Raw genomic sequence first — 17,545 nt, 5'->3', positions numbered from 1 at the left:
GAAAATCACATAGGGTACCTAGTGCAAAGCTGGGATTCCTATAGAGAATATGAAAAGAGAGGGGAGGACCGAAGCAGGAAAAGTTATTGGTTTTGCATAAAATTGCTGCTTTAATATATAACAGGCAGCGAACTATATTCATATTTATCCAGTAATACATGTAACTCTCCTAGTGTGATGTCATACAAAAAAGTCCTAAACTAAGGAAAACAATTGCTTTTTTGATAAAAGCTGCTTTGTCTCTGTTACCTATATACCTAGGTATCAGCACATGTATTACATACAAGTATAAAGAATAATGCAATCAAATTTAAGCTCACTGATTTTTAATGTCATTGACATTGGTTTCATCTGAGCTACTGCATTTGACGGAAGAAGCTTCAACAGGATCGGAAACATCAGGAGATGATTCAACACTGCGAGTCTGCAGCCCAGTATAACGTGCCAAATCAATCCATTGCTGCAGAGTTTAAAAAATAAACGTCATTAACAGTGGAACTATTTGTTACTCCTTTCAATTCATATATTTAGTTAAAAAAAAGAATATGGTATTGTTTGAGATCCCAAATATAGTCGGAAATTACATTAGAAACATGCTAGGTATTGTATTTTTTGTATATGTGGTATATGACTATGGAATTAATGAATATTCCTCTATTCTTTTGTAATTTCAAAATAACCCACTGATGAGATGGATAAAGTACCAAAGAGTTGGCAGAATTCTGCACTGACAGCAAAGCAATATGCAGTGATAATAACAATAGACTTATTAAGCAAGACACTATAAAAAAGTATCCATGTTAAACTTTAGAGCCATGAACAGTCTTTTAGCATCCAAATCTCACTAGCCAAATTGATCTTTCCCACAAAAGCTAATTGCTTCTTGCCAAAACCTCAAATTGAACAAATGGATTTCTTATGTAGCAACACTATACTTAAAAAGAGTATTCGACATAATATCTAAATGGATATAATATACAAAGTTGTAGTGTGTATATATCACACACTCATTGTGTGTGCTTCTAATTTTGTGCAGAAATATGATTGAGCTTGACAAATCACCACTATTTAACAGTGTCAAGGCCTCAAATATAAAGTAAGTTCATGAAGTATTATTGAGCAGATTAAACTAGCTCAAAAGAAAGGTGTACGAATTCCCAGTTATTCATTATCAGACAAGAGTGAGCTAAAAAGTATGAATGGGAATACTGTTCAGCAGTGATAATGAAATGGAAAGCTAACCTGGGTTCCCCAATAGGAATTTATTACCCTTGCACAAAAGGATAGCATATTTACAAGCAGCGTTTGAGAAGGTAGGAGCTCAGATATACGATGCTCAACTACACCAGCAATAATCTGCAGCAAAAATTCTGAATTAGTAACAGATCACAACTGCAAAATGCTAAAGTAAAGGGAATCACAAATCACGACTCTTCTCCTTCCCTATCATGGACTAGTAGAGCCTGTTTCCTGCTTAATATCAACAGTCAAAGACTTCTATGGCCATTGTTTCATTGCATCAGACATAGTAATTTATAAAAAGTACTCGTATTAAAAAAAAAAAAAAAACATATTCAAACTAAAGTTACTTTACAAGAATACATCTTTATTTCCTTGCACAGACCTTAGATAATTTGTACGGGCAGATGGGATATCTAGTAATTTGTACGGACCAGCATGTTTAATTGCCAGCATTTGATGATATAATTTTCCAAAGTAAATGGATTTGCATGATGATGAGGTTTTTGATCGTAGGGGATAGAGGAAGATTTTTTTTGGATGACTATACGGAATAATCACTTTTGGTTTATGTAGCCTACCCTACTCATGGGATTGAGGCTTTGATTTATTGACTGATTGATTGAATTCTTTCTAATTACATAGCGCTCACACAATGAGCTTTAACAAATCGATGAAAGAAATAAATCCTCCATTGGCATATGAGGAAGCCCTAAGTAAATTTATATAAATGGTATAATTGGTATGAATTTTGCATGCAGACATGCAGTAAAATAACTGTTTTTATTAATATCAAACCTTTGCTGCACCAAGGATGCTACCAAGAGATGGTACACAGATTGCACCTTGCATGCAATTGGAAGTATAAGGTAACAACAAACAATATTTGCATAATACCAATCAAAGTTGTTATGACTACAATTAAATTACCAAAGATCAAATTACCTGGTATCGGAGATTTGCTGATGTTCCAAGAAAGCTACTATAGACAACAGCTGTTTTTAGGATTGGTGATCTTTTTATCTTCTGGTTTGTGACCAGAGATGGATTGAGGTAATTACGTAATGCATATAGGATATTTGAAGAAGCAACGGCAGCAATGCTTGATACAAATCCAACTCCAGCAAGTTTCAGTCCACCAAAAACCACTGATGCAAGCCGGTGATTCAGATTCCAGTTTTTCCCAACAGGACTTTTTTGAAAAGCATTGTCTGGGATGGATCCCAACAAACCCTTTAGAGAATCCATACTGTCAGATGTACCCATCTCATCAAAAGATAAGAAGGAAAGGGTTGGGGCTGGAAGCCAAACAGTAAAGAAATCAACTACAGCTCCCCTGACTGAGTCAGTAATGACATAGTCAATTTCCAGGAAAAAATTTTCTTTCCGTTTCTCATACTGTGCAATCAGAGTTGTTGTCAGTGATATAGCTTCTTCAATAGCTAATTTGTTTAAAAATTTTGGATCTGCTAATAATCTTTCTCTGAAACCCTGCACAGAAGGTATATACATTTATGATATGGTCACCTCTTTAAAAAAAAAATCTCCCTCCCCAAACAAAATATAGTCATCTATAGCCTTTGAAATTAAACAATCTTGTAAGTATGAAGAAAAGAGCTCTATGCATTTTGAAATTAGGATAAGCAACAAAGCATTCAATCTGACAACTAGCTTACCTGAAACCGATGAGTAAGTTCTGATATAATGGGATACTGCTCCAAATCAAAGAAGTTTTGTAGCACCTCCGGAGACACAAGACCAAGATCAAGTCCTTCCTGAAGGTCCTGAGAGGTGTTTTAAGAACATTGATCAGGTCAAAGAATGATGCTAGTGAAACAAACACTTGATGCTTATTGCTAAAAACTTTCTTGATTACTAGATGAGAGAAAACATAATTACAAATTTGGACTCTAACTAGAGGACTGGATAACTGTTCTATGCAGTTTATAATATCACTTTCCTTATAGTTTAATTTAATAATGGTTTTCTATAAAGATTCAAGTCATACAAGAGGATGAAATGATACCACTTCTGAGATACAAAAAAGAGAATTAAATTCTATAAGAAGTCTTTATTTCATGTTTGTAAGATTGTTAAAATACTGTTGTATTTTATGTCAAGAAGAATGCAAGATAGAAAAAATTATCAGATCTCATAATCACATATGTTATGCATCCTCTATTTATAAAGGATAATAAGAAAAAAAGAAACATGTTAATCAAGATATCGCAAAACATGTTTTCAATTGAGAAGTTGTGAAACATGTTTGATTAAGATATCACAAATAGCCAATAAAAGCTATTGTACATTTCCTGGATGTCAACTAAAGCCTTGAGTTACTCAATATATGAATATCTCAATGTTGATTTTGCAAGAAGGAAGCTAATGTTTCACATTTGTAAGCTGACTGCCATCATGTAACATGTTGATGCTTTAATTTGATGACATTCATTCTAGCAAGTGATGATCCGTAGATAGAAAAATTCAGGTGTAGGTACTTTAAGGACTGTTATAATACTTACACTACACAAAGCAAGGTTGCTGATATGTTATTATGGCTGCAAAGCATGGAACCAATTTGCATTTCTCATGGGAATGTACCCATCAAGACACAACTATCCTGTTACATAGTTACAATTATGGAAATCTAGAAATATTTTAGGGTTGCAGGCATCCCAGTAATTAAAGAAGAAAAGTTCATCTTTACGGATACCATGAGTAAAGAACATATAATGACAATTGACAATTGCAGATTGACCTGTTTATCTTTGAGGTTGAAAAAAGGTTAGCCATACAAGTTTCTGGTGGATGTTTTTCTTGGGAAGAGGTATGAAGTCTTAAATTCAGTGACGAAAATCAGGGAGCATGCAACGAAAGGTCGAAAGTAGCTTAACCAAATTACTCAGTCTGAGTTTAAATGTAGTGAGTTTAAATGTATTAAATAGCAGTCAAGTAGTCAAGCAGATGATCCATCTTAAGTAATAACAATAAGAACTAGTTACCTTAGGAAGTGCATCTCTTCTCCTGCCAGCAGCATTCATAACACGTGCAATTTCAGCACGATCAAAACAATTCCTACTGCAAGGTCTAGCTGCAGAGTACCATAAGAAATCAGCCACAGGAACTTCTCCTTCTCTTCTCATAGATTGCCTTTCTGGGTTGAGTAGCATAACAACTTGGTTCTTCTTTTGCATTTTCTTTGAAATTCTTGCTGGAATTCCTGTGCCTCGAGGTCCATAAATGACATGACTTGCACCAGTGATAACAACAAGCAACCCAGAAGCTCCTTCATCTGTCACTGCTTGCAGAATGACCTGAGCAATAGTATAATCCTCTACAGCCCTAGCTTGTACTGAGAGATATGAGTTTGGACCAAAAGTTAATGCCTCGTTCAAAGAAGTCGGCTCCTTATATGATTTACGGGAAAAAGCATTAAAGCCTGCTGTAAATCCTGAACCAGCTGGAGGAGTGTATTTTTTACGATCAGCATTTGACAGTCCACGAATGCCTTCAGCTTGGACAGTCCTCATCACCTAGTTGTATCAAATTTAAACTTAATACCATTAAAATTGGGAAAAATATATTTAAAAGGAGAAAGGATTTGGTAACACACTAACACTTCTAGCACATACATCCAAAAGAAAGCATTATCTGGTAATAACTGTAATTTCAATCGGTCATTTGGTTTTAGAAGTGGGGGTGAGATGATAGGAGCAAAAACTCACTGACCACATACTTCAATGCTCAGCACATTCACAGAGCAAGAGAAACCATGAGATAGGAAACACAATACAAAACCAAATTTCCTGGATGACAAAAGATGTAGGGGAAGAATGTTTCAGGAAAAACAATATCTATGTCACATAGGCAAATGGCTTCATAATATCCTAAGGCTCAATGGCCCATTCTACAATAAGGCATCAAACATTTGCAGTTCTACATGGTGTCTTTAAAAAGTTTATATTAGCATTAAATAAAAAATCGCTCTTGGATGATGTAGTTATTACAAACACACAGGTATAAAAGAAAGCACCTCAAGTGGAGCACCACAAGCAACCAGGCGAACTTTATTATCACGGCAGTAACCTAAGAGAGGTTCATATTCCTGCCATCGCTCAGGTGGCCAGTGTGCTGTAAAAGACCTCAAGGTGTCCCCATCTATCCTGTCAAATGTTTCACAAACTTTTTAGAAATAGGAGTTCTTGCTAAGATGTAACTGGAAAACCAATTTCATGCATAATTTTGCAGATCATATTGAGCACAATAGGGTTGCAAATAGTTGACAGTGACACCCTACAGCCTGAAACTGATGAGTGTTATAATAAACTTTTAAGACTGCTTACTAAGTTCTTTAACTCGTAAACAAGCACAAATTGTGCTTGGTCACCCTCTAAAGTATTGACCACCACCACCAAATATGGCCTTCTACGGTGTCTCAGGTTCAGAGTTACACACATTGGCTTATGCAATTTGCTTATTTCACCAGCTGTTAGTATTGTTTTATTTAGTTATTAGTAGGGGAAAATCGTCTGTTACTTTACAAGCTAGTTCAAAAGTCATTTATGAAACATTTTTTTTTACTATTTGACAAAATAATTAAACATTTCAAAAACACGCTAAAAGCCATATGCCATAAGAAAGCCATATCACCAAAATTTCAAACACTCACCAAGAAACAGTACTACAGTAGCAAGTCCCTAAGTTGGATTTCAAGGATTATGTAAGTAATTTTTCCAGAAAGACAATTATTAATTCATTTGAAGCTAAAAAGTCAGTAAAACAAACACAACATAAAAGGAAGAACTTTATCCGAGACCTAAGGTACCAACAAGCAAAATCTTAACTACTAGGAAAACCTTGTCAGCAAAACAATGTATGTTCTCTTATAATCCATATCATATTAACAGGAATTTGAATTCATTTCCAAAATATCTAATCACATAAATTGAAAACAAATAGAATTAAATGAGATGTTATTTACATGAAGTATATAATAGCAGTAAGTTCAAATCAGTTTCATTCCCTAACAAACTATGTTCATAGAAGTTCAACCATTTTGAAATTCAAATATTAGAGACATATAGCTCCAGTTCGAAATCGTAATAAGTTCGTACTCCTTATAAGATAAATTCCATTCACATAAATTCAATCAAAGCTAAAACATTCACAAATCAACAAACTAACAAATTAAATCAAGATAACACTACTACGAGTAATTATTAACATAAATTATGACAAATTAAGAGTAGAAAAATAGAGAATTCAACCTTCCATCCATAAATTGATTGAGCTGCTCCTGCAAATTACAAGGAAAAGCTTCAAGAGCCAAAGAAAGAGTGCGATTACTCTCAACACATCTCTTCCTCAAATTCTTCACAATTTCAACTTCTAATTCTTTATCGCCGCCAATCGGAACTTGTTCCGCTTCACCTAAATAGACAATTCTCGCATTCATCACCTTCTCCCACACCTTACTCTTATCCTTCCCCACCGCTAACGGCTCTCCAATCGCCGTCGCATCGTATATCCTCGACGAAATCTCCTCCACCTTATTCTCCGCCGGAGGTTCCGGCGACGGCGGAGTTACCGCTACTTCTGGAAGCTTCTCGTCTGCCTTAACAACCGCTGACCGGAGGAAACCAGCGCCAACAGCAAGCAATGGCGTGAAAATAATACCTCTTCTTCCGCGGCTAACTTCGTCGGAATTCTCGTGATTTTCGCCGGAATTTCTGACAGTAAAACGGCATCTTGAGGTTAGAACTCGCCGGGAAACACGGATGTTTGCCAGAATTTGAGGATTTTCCGGCGAGAATTTGGCGGCGGTGTGTTGAAGAAGCCGTGGAATGTAATCAGCGCCTGGGTGAGCTTGAAGCTTCATTGATGGCGAGGAGAGAGAAAGTGATACATTCACAGGGCAACTCAAAGAGCTTGGTGAAGAAATGGAAGGAGAATAAATGGAGACATGGATAATTTCCTGCCTCAAAAATAAAAGGAAAATAAAAAGGAAATTGTGGGACGAATAAAAAGGTTGGGTATTTTGGGTTTTCTGACGTGGATTTTGCGGCGAATTGATTTGCTGATCTGTACTAGTTGATTGTCAAATAGAGGAATTTTGTATTTTTTGTCTGCATTTGGGTTTTGCTAATTATCGTGGGGAACCTCTCGCTGGTTTTTGGAATTCAACATCGGAAGTGTTTTCAAACCATGGACCGACATCGACTCATCCCAATCTTTATATTTTCAATGGTCTGTCTTTTTTCTACTAGTAGAAAATTTTATAGAATAATCAAGTGACGGAGAAAATGTACACTTAATCATCCAATTTTGATTAAACATGTAATTTTGTTCTATTATCTTAAATATAATCTTTTAAAACCTCAATTTAGCGATCAAGATTGGTTTCGGGATTTAAAATCCTTTGAGTTGAGTTTAATGGTATGGGATGAGAAATAGGCCAAAAAGTCTATCATAATGTAATATAATTTTCGGTTCTTTGGGTTTTCTTCCCATGATGTAATATAAGTTTAGATTTTTTGTTTAAAAAAAAATAATGGTACGAGATAACATGGTATATAAATGTGGCTTATCTATGAAGAAAAAAGGACATTATAAATGCCTAAATTAGTGGCAATGAGATAACAGCATGGTCAGCATCTACTAGTCTACTACTCTACTAGGCATACTACATTACTACCACCAATTTACCATCATAATGGAAGCTGGGTGCGAATCAATACAATAACTATGTAGCTATGAACTAGGCACCAGTTCAATCCAAGAAAGCAAAAGGAAAATACGTAGTATAAATTTTGGACTAACACAATTCACAAGCAGTAACAAACAATGAGGTCTTGCCTCATTTAGATCCCCCTTTTCCCAATTGTATTGTTCATTCGGACCCAAAAGCAAGCAAAAAATAAAAAGAGAGATGAAAACAGTAGGAGGTTGTAACCATTGAGATTATAGCCTTAAATATGAACCCATCCTACATTGTAATATTGTATCGTGTGGAGGTTAGAACGCTATTGGAATCAACAATGGCCAACGCGCAAAAAACTCTCAGTTACAACTCTTACATGTACTGTAGAGTACATAATTACAACTTTAACTTCTCATTATAATATGGGTTAAGAAGTTTTTAGTTAGATGGCTAATTTAGAAATATACAAACTTTTCATTCACAAAGATTCTCGATGTCATCACGTCAATACATCACACCGCAACAGCTGAGAAAAAACATCTTTTCCCAACGGCCTTCAGGTCAGTTAGTTGCCATCCTTTACCTTCAGAATAACACTCCGCCTACCACCAAAAATAAAGGCAAGAGAGGAATTTGTTATCAATATTACAAATTATTGTAATCAGCAAAGTTTACTTAAGAAAAGCACGCTTAATTACTTACCGTGTCCAGGATTTCCTCGTTCTCCTGCATCCCACCTATTGCGTAGATAGTGTTTCCAAGAGTCACACAACCCATGTATCCTCTGGCATATTTCATCGGTTCCAACATTGTCCATGAACCAACGCGAGGCTCGAAAACTTCAACAGTGGGCACCATTTGAGCTCCATCATACCCACCAATGGCATACCTACACATGAAGTATACTAATGAGTTTGCCTATGCTTTTGGTGCATGTGAAATTCACTTGATAAAACTGATTTTTTAGTGGTAACCATTAGAGCAAAGACTACACGTCTACACCACAGTTCTTTAATTCTTAGTAGAATGGTCATGCGAAATAAGAGATCATTTAACAGCACATTCTGTTCATGGACATGGCAAAACCATCTAAATTGAATTTCCATCTAAAATTTCACATTATATCAGAGAGAGAATACAATTTAGATATTGACTGAAACACTATCTCACATTAACAAATGGGAATTTAGAAAAGTACATTAAGGGAATTGTGATAACTGCTTAAAATATTGAAAGAATGACAAACTCTACATTTCTTGTCTCTTGTATTTTTACTTCTTAAAACAAGTCTGCTGTAAATAGTCTCTTTGCAACTGCTAATACTAGGCTACACGAGAGAGGTATCTAAGTGATCGTCCTTGAATCCAATTTATATAAATTGCAACGTGTGCAAGTATATTGTACTTGTAATAGGTAATTCAGAGTTTGCCAGAATCCTAAAACTACACTATGTAGCCACTGCTGTTTCACTAGTCTCCTTCCCCTCTTACTAGTGAGAGTAGTGACCATTTTTTAGATTACCAAAGTCATCAAAGTCTCAAAGATAGGAAGGGGGGAAAAAAAAGAAGCAAACCTTGATCAACCACAAATTCTAAATATGAGAAAGACTACTTACAACTTTTCATTCAGAACAGTCAGAGAGTGGCATCCTCTTCTTGTGTTCATACTCTTTAATTTAATCCATGATTGTGCACGAGGATCAAATCTTTCCATGGACCTGCAAGGTGAGTGCTAAATGAATTTTCAACCATGACAAAATATTTTAAGAACTAGCCATTTCAGCAGGAAGCAGTAGACAGATTTTTGTAACAAATATATTACAGAAATTACATCTGACAAGGAACTGCAAACAGGAAATACAGGATCATGAAAAAAACAGTAATGAGGAGCCACAAAAAATAAATTACTTCAGATAATTCTCGAAGATATATTACCCAAAAAAAAAAAAAAAAAAAAGGCTCGAAGAAATATACCGCTATCCCCTACCTTCATTAGTAAATGACTTTGAGATTAGATTCATGTTATGGGGAGACCATGCAACTTTTGATCATAATCTTACTTTATAGAGTATTGTATAAATGATCTTGATTTCAAAAAAAAAAAATAATAAAAAAAATAAATAAAAAAAAAATTGTAAAAATGATCTAATACCTTAAGTAATAATTGTAGTGTCTCCAATAATATACTAATGATCTTGTCACAACTCATAATTATCTTGCACTTGCAACATACAATTGGTGGCTTGGTAAATGATTTGACATAAGAAATCCAATATCTTCTAGATAAATAGTCATAAAATGCCTTGCTTTTTTTCATAAAACGTGACATATTTACCATTTTGAAACACTAGCACAGAAAACTCCATGAGACTCCTAAATATCACAACAGATTTCAGCAAAAAGGAAAACAAAAAAAGGTCATTGTGAAGGGACAAGACACTATACATCAACACACAACCAACAATGGAAAACAAGGAATGTAAAGGTACTGTAACTTACCTTAAGTATTCACGACCATCATATCCACCAACAACATAAAGCACGCCATTTAACTGTGCTGCAGCTGGGCCAAACCTCTGAAAGTTCACAAGAAGAGAATCACCTTGATTGGGCTATGACAGAAATTAACAGACAAAATATTTACTGAGATAGGCCTCCTGTTCCTACAATAACACACTTTGGATAGCAAACACTTGAATAGTTCAAAGTGCCTACTGGTACTAAAGGTTTGGGAAACCTCTCTTATGCTTCTAGATCAGAACCATGCTTATAAAATTTCAAAATATTGAGAAAGAACCAAGCCATAATATAAAGAAAAAAGGCAAAAATGTATACTTTAGCAAATGTAGATGCTGATCAGCTAGCAAGTAAAAACTTTGGGACAATTCAGCAAGACTAAAAATAAGTTACAGTTAATTTTCTAGACGAACAAGATATTCAGCTACACAATCAAAATGCAAGAATGGATATTCATATGCGGTTTTTAGCTTTTTGCATGTAATTGAACAAGAAAGGATTGCTTACATGAAAGCGTATAATCAGAGGTAAAGCAAAAACTTGATAGTAGCAGGATGAATTATGTACATTACCTCTTGCGCCATTGACCTGGTAGTGATCCACTTTCCAACATTCAAATCAAGTAATTCAACCTCCGAGAAGCAGTCACTAGCATTCCCACCTCCTATAGCGTAAATTTTCTCAAAGAAAGAAACTCCTGCCAAACTCCCTTTCTTCTTGTTCAACGAAGGGCAGCTCATCCACTGATCCTTTTCCAGGTTATAAGATTCAACTTTAACCATGAAAGAAAAATCAAAATTAATGATGATATATTCTAATATTAGCATTAAAAGATAGGAGAAAAAGATGGAATGAGTCATATATAAATGATTAGTACCTGTGTCATACCAGGATGTACCATATCCACCTCCTAAAATGTATAATGCATTCTCATGTTTCACCACAGAAGCATATGGACGGATAGTATTCATTGGTTCAAGAGATTGCATCACATCTTCAGAGGGCAGGTACAAATCCAAGTCCCGAAGCCAGGAGGAGCCACTAAATCCACCTGCTAAAAGTATGGATTGACAGGAATCTTGAGAAGTTCTCTGGAACTGGAGATCCTCAAAATGTCCACATGAATGAGAGGACAGAGACATCCCCAATCCCCGAAAATTTTCCAACTCGTAAACCTTTTTTTTGGTTTCTATCTGCATGTCAATATAGTCACATTCAAAAAAAGCCGTTAGTTCTTGCACATCAACGGATCAGAAGCTAATGTCCATCAAATAACCGCAGCTGGAAAGGAGGGGAGAGGGGAAATAAGTCGTAAAAAACAGTGGCCAAACAATCTGGAGGACATTTCTCTAAAATGACATCATGCAAAATTATTATAAAGTTTTGCAGATAGAGCTTGATTTTAGAGATTGCAGTTCATTTTGTATCATAGTCATTATTCCTGTTTTGGGATATGTATTTGAATTCACGACCACTTTTGTGGTTTTTGATAGTCAACCACTTAGCCAAGATATAACAATAATAATGTGTAAATTACAAAAGAAAAGCAACACAATTATATTGGAAAATCCCTACCAAATCTTGCTCCAAGCTCTGGATTCTCCGCGTTTGATCCAACTGAAATGCTTTCATCTCCGCAATTGCTTGGATCAACTACACAAAATAGATACTCTAAGGATCAACAACACACAAAGATGGAGAGAAATGAGAAGAAACTGAAATTTAAACAACAAATTTAATATACATAATCAAAATATAATATATATAATCAAAATATAATTTATAATATATAAATTACTACAACAACAAAGCCTTAGTCCCAAAATGATTTGGGGTCGGCTAACATGATTTGTATTGGGGCTAAGCCTTACTTTCACACAAGTATGGTGATCAACAAAAATTGCTTTGACCAATAAAAGCATAAAGTGACAAGTATGGTACCTTATTAACACCAGTATGATAATCTGTGTTCATCTCTGAACTGATTTCTTCAATAAAATAATTCACTTCTGACAGAATAGGTGTTTCATTCACATAGGTCACTTCTGACACATTAGGAGCTTCATCAAATTGAGGCACTCCTGTCATAAGAGGAGCTTCATCCACACAAATGGCTTCAGACATAACAGGAGGAGCTTCATCCACACAAATGGCTCCAGACATAACAGGAGGGGCTTCATCTATGCAAACGGCTTCAGTCATAGCAGGAGAAGCTTCATCTTCTGACATATTCGAAAATCCTTCACTGTTGGAGTCTTCTTCTTCCTTTTTAGAAGTAGAATCAGACTGAGGTTTAAACAAAGAGCTCCATGATTTCCCTTCAGAGGAAGTATTAATATTTCCCTGCCTCATCGCTACATCTTGATCAGCTGCAGCATCCTTTCTTTGTTTATCTTTACCGTTTCCCAAGTTGTCAGCTTCTTGGTGAACCATTGGAGAAATTGCTTGTTTAAACAGAGTACCCCACTTAGCTGTAGTGCGGGGGACTGCAACACTTTTGCTAACTGGAGAAGCTGAGAACAAAGAGATTAACTTATTGGTTTGGACTTTGTCCAACTCAAACCAAAAATGGTTGGGCTCATAGTTGCTGTAATTATTAGCAAGAATAGGCTTGTACTGCTCTTCAGTAAGAGGTCGGCATGGTATACGAACCTTCACACGAACCTTATAACAAGCACAAACAAATTTATGTCAACTTTTGAGTTGCTAGATTTGCCTGGATAGCTTTACCTACAGTAAAGAATTAAATTTATATCATGACAAAAGTACCTGTGCAGGAAATGGGGTCTCATCTTCGCCATTTAAGGTCCATGCATATGGATTAATGTTCAATTGACCGGGAGATATTGCCTCAAATATCCCATGAAGTTTTCTGTCACTGTAGTTGAATAGGAATAGAGGCATGCCTGGAGTAACATGTTGCACATACTGAATATGTGCAGAGGGTAAGCCTGTTCAAGAATGCAGCAAATTGTTTGATCAAAAAGCCAGATTGTGAATACTTATAGCAAAGTGCAAATTATGAAAAAAAAATATATCAATTTTGAGCAACAGGTAGCTAACTAACCAAATAATTGTTTGATAACACATTCATTGAAAGTGGCATGTTTGCAACCAAAGATAACCGCAACGAGGTCTTTCTTTGGCAATCTACGAGCCGACCAGGGATTTTGATTAATCGTATGTTGCGGAGGTGGCTTACTCTGCAACGGTACAGACTCTGTCTTCCTACCAGCACCCATCCTATCAACCAAAGTTAATGCATATTTGCTTAAGAAGTTAAAGCCAACTCCAATACATGCTTACACAATTAAAACATAACAAAACAAATAATGAAGAAAAAAAGAAGCTCGGTAATAGTAATAAGAGAAAGCAATATATTTTTTCCAAGATTATAATTCCTACGCACAAATCATAATTGAATACACTTCCTTTTTCAGGCATCCAGTAAGGCCGTAACATAATTCTACTGTTACTAAAAACCGACATTATGTTTTAACAAGTTATTATCCAAATTTCTCCAGGGAGCTGGTAAGATATACACCGTCCACTACTCCACCATTCAAATCATAAGTGATATGATTAAACACAAATACTGAGTAATAAACTAATAATGTGCTGGGTTCAAACTATCAATGAGAAAATCGACATGATGTAGCCCTGTAAATCTGTAAGCAACGTAAAACCACCATCACCAACTTTTACTAAACACCCAGAGGTTTCAGATGGCTGGACCTGAATATCTGCATTAAACCTTAAGATTACTACACCCTAAAGGCCTAAACACATCTCACAGACTTTGTTGTTGACTGCAAATACCACTAGACAAAACTGGCTGGGTCAGTTCACATTATACTTGAGCAGTTGAGCTAATCTTTGACAAAAGGTCAATTAATCATTTTGTAACCAAATTCAAATATTGGAGTGAAGATATGAGCTAACAATCAGTTAATCACCCTAGCATAATGCATACTGTGTTTACATATGCAGTTTTCTAAACAATGCTGTATAATAAAAAACGTGACACCATCTTTCTCATAATTAACCCAATAACAGAAATCGTTCAGCAAAAATTTCATACCCAAAAAAAAACGTTACATGCAGCATAATACTCTCTCCGTCCTATATAGTACACATTAATAATTGCACATTCACGCCAAAATAATTAAGAACATGATTCTACTAAAAGAACCTAAAGTAAAATATATATCTTACACTCTTTAGTCTCCATCACACAATTTCAATGGGGCTTTTGGACAGTCCATCGTCCATCACAATTTCACAAAAAAACATACATTTCTTTCGGACATCCCAAAATAGCATATGTGACTATTACTTCTAGACAGGCGGGGTAGTATCAAGACAAAGACCATAAGGTTGAGCTACTTCAATATCAGAGGTTCAAAATTACAATTCTCAAGCTAAAACTTATACAAATAGCCACTTCTCTAATAAACCACCATCCATTCAACATCAACGCAAAGCTAAATCCATAATTTAAGCTCAAAATTATAGTAATTGTATAGTCAAATCATCAATTTAAATCGTTAAAGGCGACGACAACAATTTAAACACCTAGCCAATAAGTAAATTCATCAAAATTAACAACATGAACCTAATAGATTTTCAAAAACCACAACATATATACCTAAGCACATCCAATGAAATAAATACACTAAATTGAAGTATAAATTGACATTATTAGCACAAATTCATCGTCAAAAATAACATAGAAAACAAAATCAAAACCAAGCAAAAAAATCAAAGTTTTTTAACAATAACATCAACATTTCCAAACGCTGAATAGTAATAAACAAGCAAAAACAAAATAATTCCACAAAAATGCAAACAAACAATGAAAAAACTCACACAAAACAGCATTACATAAACAATTTCAGCAGATTAACAAAAACGAGAATATTTCCAAAAATAACCAAAAAATAAGATCAAAATTTTGCCAAAAATGGAAATTAAACCTCAAATTCACGACGATCAAAAGAAAATTCACGACGATTCCAGAAACTTCAAAAGCAAGAGACGAAATACGGCGGCGTTAAACGGAGTAGTAGCGCCGGAATTCTGGAAAGAGGAGAGAGAAAGATGAAGTATGCGTAAGAGAAGTGGAAAAGGTGGTGGTGTAAATGTGTAACAGTGTTGGGGTTTATGAAGCGCGAAAAAGGAATAGTAGTACACTGTATCAGGAAATGTACGGGATGAACTGACACGATATATATGTAAGTTTACGGTTTTACCCCTGTATTTTTGTTGTGTAGCTTAGTGGATTTTGCCATTTGTGATTTTGGTTTATACAAAGCTTAGGGTATCCCTTTGATTTTTATGCAATTTATTATTGGAATTTACCATTATTATATGCTTTGAGGTTTGTTATTTTTATTTTTTTAAAAAAAAATTATTTGGGTATGGTGTGGAGGTTTTAGGTCATTTAATAAGCATGATTATAGTGGAAGTATAAATTGTGGAGGTGGTATGTAACATATGTAATAAATCTAAAGTAGCTTGAACAACATGATTGACATATTGTGTCATGATTTAGATGTTTAAATTTTTCTTTGATAGAGTACTCAGATGTTTAGATGTTTAAATTTTTCTTTATAAAGAAAAAAAGGGTGTTTTGAGTAAATCACGTTAAAAAATTTCCATAAGAATATACGGTATTTAGTATTCATGACCAACAAAAAATGCACTCCTTGTATGTGTTTTTAAAGTGTTATAATTTGACTAAACATGCATGTTGAGACGTGGTTTTGATAATTGTTTTATTCAATTATATATTAATAAAAATCATAAGAAAATTGATAATGTGTACGGAGTATATATACATTACGACGAGTCCAAAAATACATTACACAACAACATTTGAGTTTTATAAATCAATAGAATAGTAAAGTCAAAACCATTATATGAATAATGAAAAATAATCGAAGTGTAACACTAAAAAAACGATGGTTGTATTTCCTTAATCAATATATTGTGTTAATACTAGTACTTCATTTTGTATCATAAATAATTTTATACTAGTATTTTAATTATCACTAATTAGTAATTATTGCATATGAAATTCTTCCTACTCCTTATTATATTCGATTTCTTATAAAGTGAAATTGTAGTTGTTTTTAAAAGCAAAATTAAATTATATTATATTTGAATTATAAAGTGTGTTTACATCAATGCAAGAATGATGCAACAATATCTAATATTAGTTGAGAGCTATTTAGAAGTAATGACATTAATTTAGGGATTTTAATACTACATACTTATATTGAGTATTTAAATCTCGCAAGCAATGATTATAAGTGATGAATGGCTTTTATTATTTAATAAAATAACCCCTAAATATTCCATTTAAAAAATAAAATAAATAAAGTGCTTTTACAGTTTTTTTAAACACATAACACATCATAAATTTTATAGAAGATTTTGTGTAGAACAAACTCACATTAGTCCAGTTTATAATGCAGACAATCATCCACCACCCACTGCCACCCAAGTCAGCCCATTCCACCATCCGCTTTCGCCGCCATTCCCAAATCCTTTAATCTTTGTCGCCATTAGTAGAGATTGAAGACGGTTGATGTTGTAATCAATTTCTTTCCTCCAATTTTGTTGGTTTTCTTCTAATTCTCCCTCTTCTTATTTCGCCATTGTTGCACCTCTTTTAAGCTATTTTAACAATTTTGCTGGTTTTCCTGGCTTTGTTCTCTCTCTTCTTATTTTGCCATTGTTGCACCTCTTTCTGTCTTTTCTGTATACACTTCTTTAATCTTTGTCGCCATTTCACCATTAATAGAGATTGATGAAGACGGTCGATGTTGTTAATTATCGACTTCTTTCCTCCAGTAATACTTTTGGTGGTCTGATTCCTCCAGAAACTTCAACAACACTTACAGGGTATATATGTCTGACAAATATTATGTAATACCTGACCAATATTATGTAATACCTTATCAATATTATCTAAATTCTGATACTTATTATCTAATACCTGACCAATATTATCTAATTTCTGACACTTATTATCTAATTTCTGATACTTATTATCTAGTATCTGACCAATATTATCTAATTTCTG

General features: G+C 34.5%; 2 protein-coding genes across 2 annotated transcripts; both read right to left on the bottom strand.

The window, feature by feature from the left end:
* Positions 1 to 66: 66 nt before the first annotated feature.
* On the bottom strand, positions 67 to 7,234 carry LOC145642439 (protein RETICULATA-RELATED 6, chloroplastic-like). The gene is made up of 7 exons (XM_081693622.1): positions 6,507 to 7,234; positions 5,273 to 5,402; positions 4,242 to 4,772; positions 2,916 to 3,023; positions 2,185 to 2,730; positions 1,243 to 1,356; positions 67 to 460 (listed from the first exon to the last, which is right to left on the bottom strand). Exons 1-7 carry the CDS (start codon positions 7,115 to 7,117, stop codon positions 317 to 319), a joined length of 2,184 nt encoding a protein of 727 aa, XP_081549748.1. The 5' UTR covers positions 7,118 to 7,234; the 3' UTR covers positions 67 to 316.
* A 959-nt stretch (positions 7,235 to 8,193) lies between these two features.
* Positions 8,194 to 15,849, bottom strand: LOC145556742 (uncharacterized). The gene is made up of 11 exons (XM_081618390.1): positions 15,432 to 15,849; positions 13,523 to 13,698; positions 13,225 to 13,406; positions 12,397 to 13,119; positions 12,031 to 12,108; positions 11,333 to 11,648; positions 11,028 to 11,227; positions 10,438 to 10,514; positions 9,555 to 9,656; positions 8,642 to 8,828; positions 8,194 to 8,541 (listed from the first exon to the last, which is right to left on the bottom strand). The coding sequence occupies exons 2-11, from the start codon at positions 13,695 to 13,697 to the stop codon at positions 8,452 to 8,454; spliced, it is 2,130 nt and encodes a 709-aa protein (XP_081474516.1). The 5' UTR covers position 13,698; positions 15,432 to 15,849; the 3' UTR covers positions 8,194 to 8,451.
* Positions 15,850 to 17,545: the final 1,696 nt, after the last annotated feature.

This window comes from Chenopodium album, chromosome 8 (assembly GCF_948465745.1).
Source record: "Chenopodium album chromosome 8, dcCheAlbu1.1, whole genome shotgun sequence".
Lineage (NCBI taxonomy): Eukaryota > Viridiplantae > Streptophyta > Magnoliopsida > Caryophyllales > Amaranthaceae > Chenopodium > Chenopodium album.
Note: the sequence above shows the minus strand (reverse complement) of the source record. Positions and strands in the feature narration are given on the sequence as shown.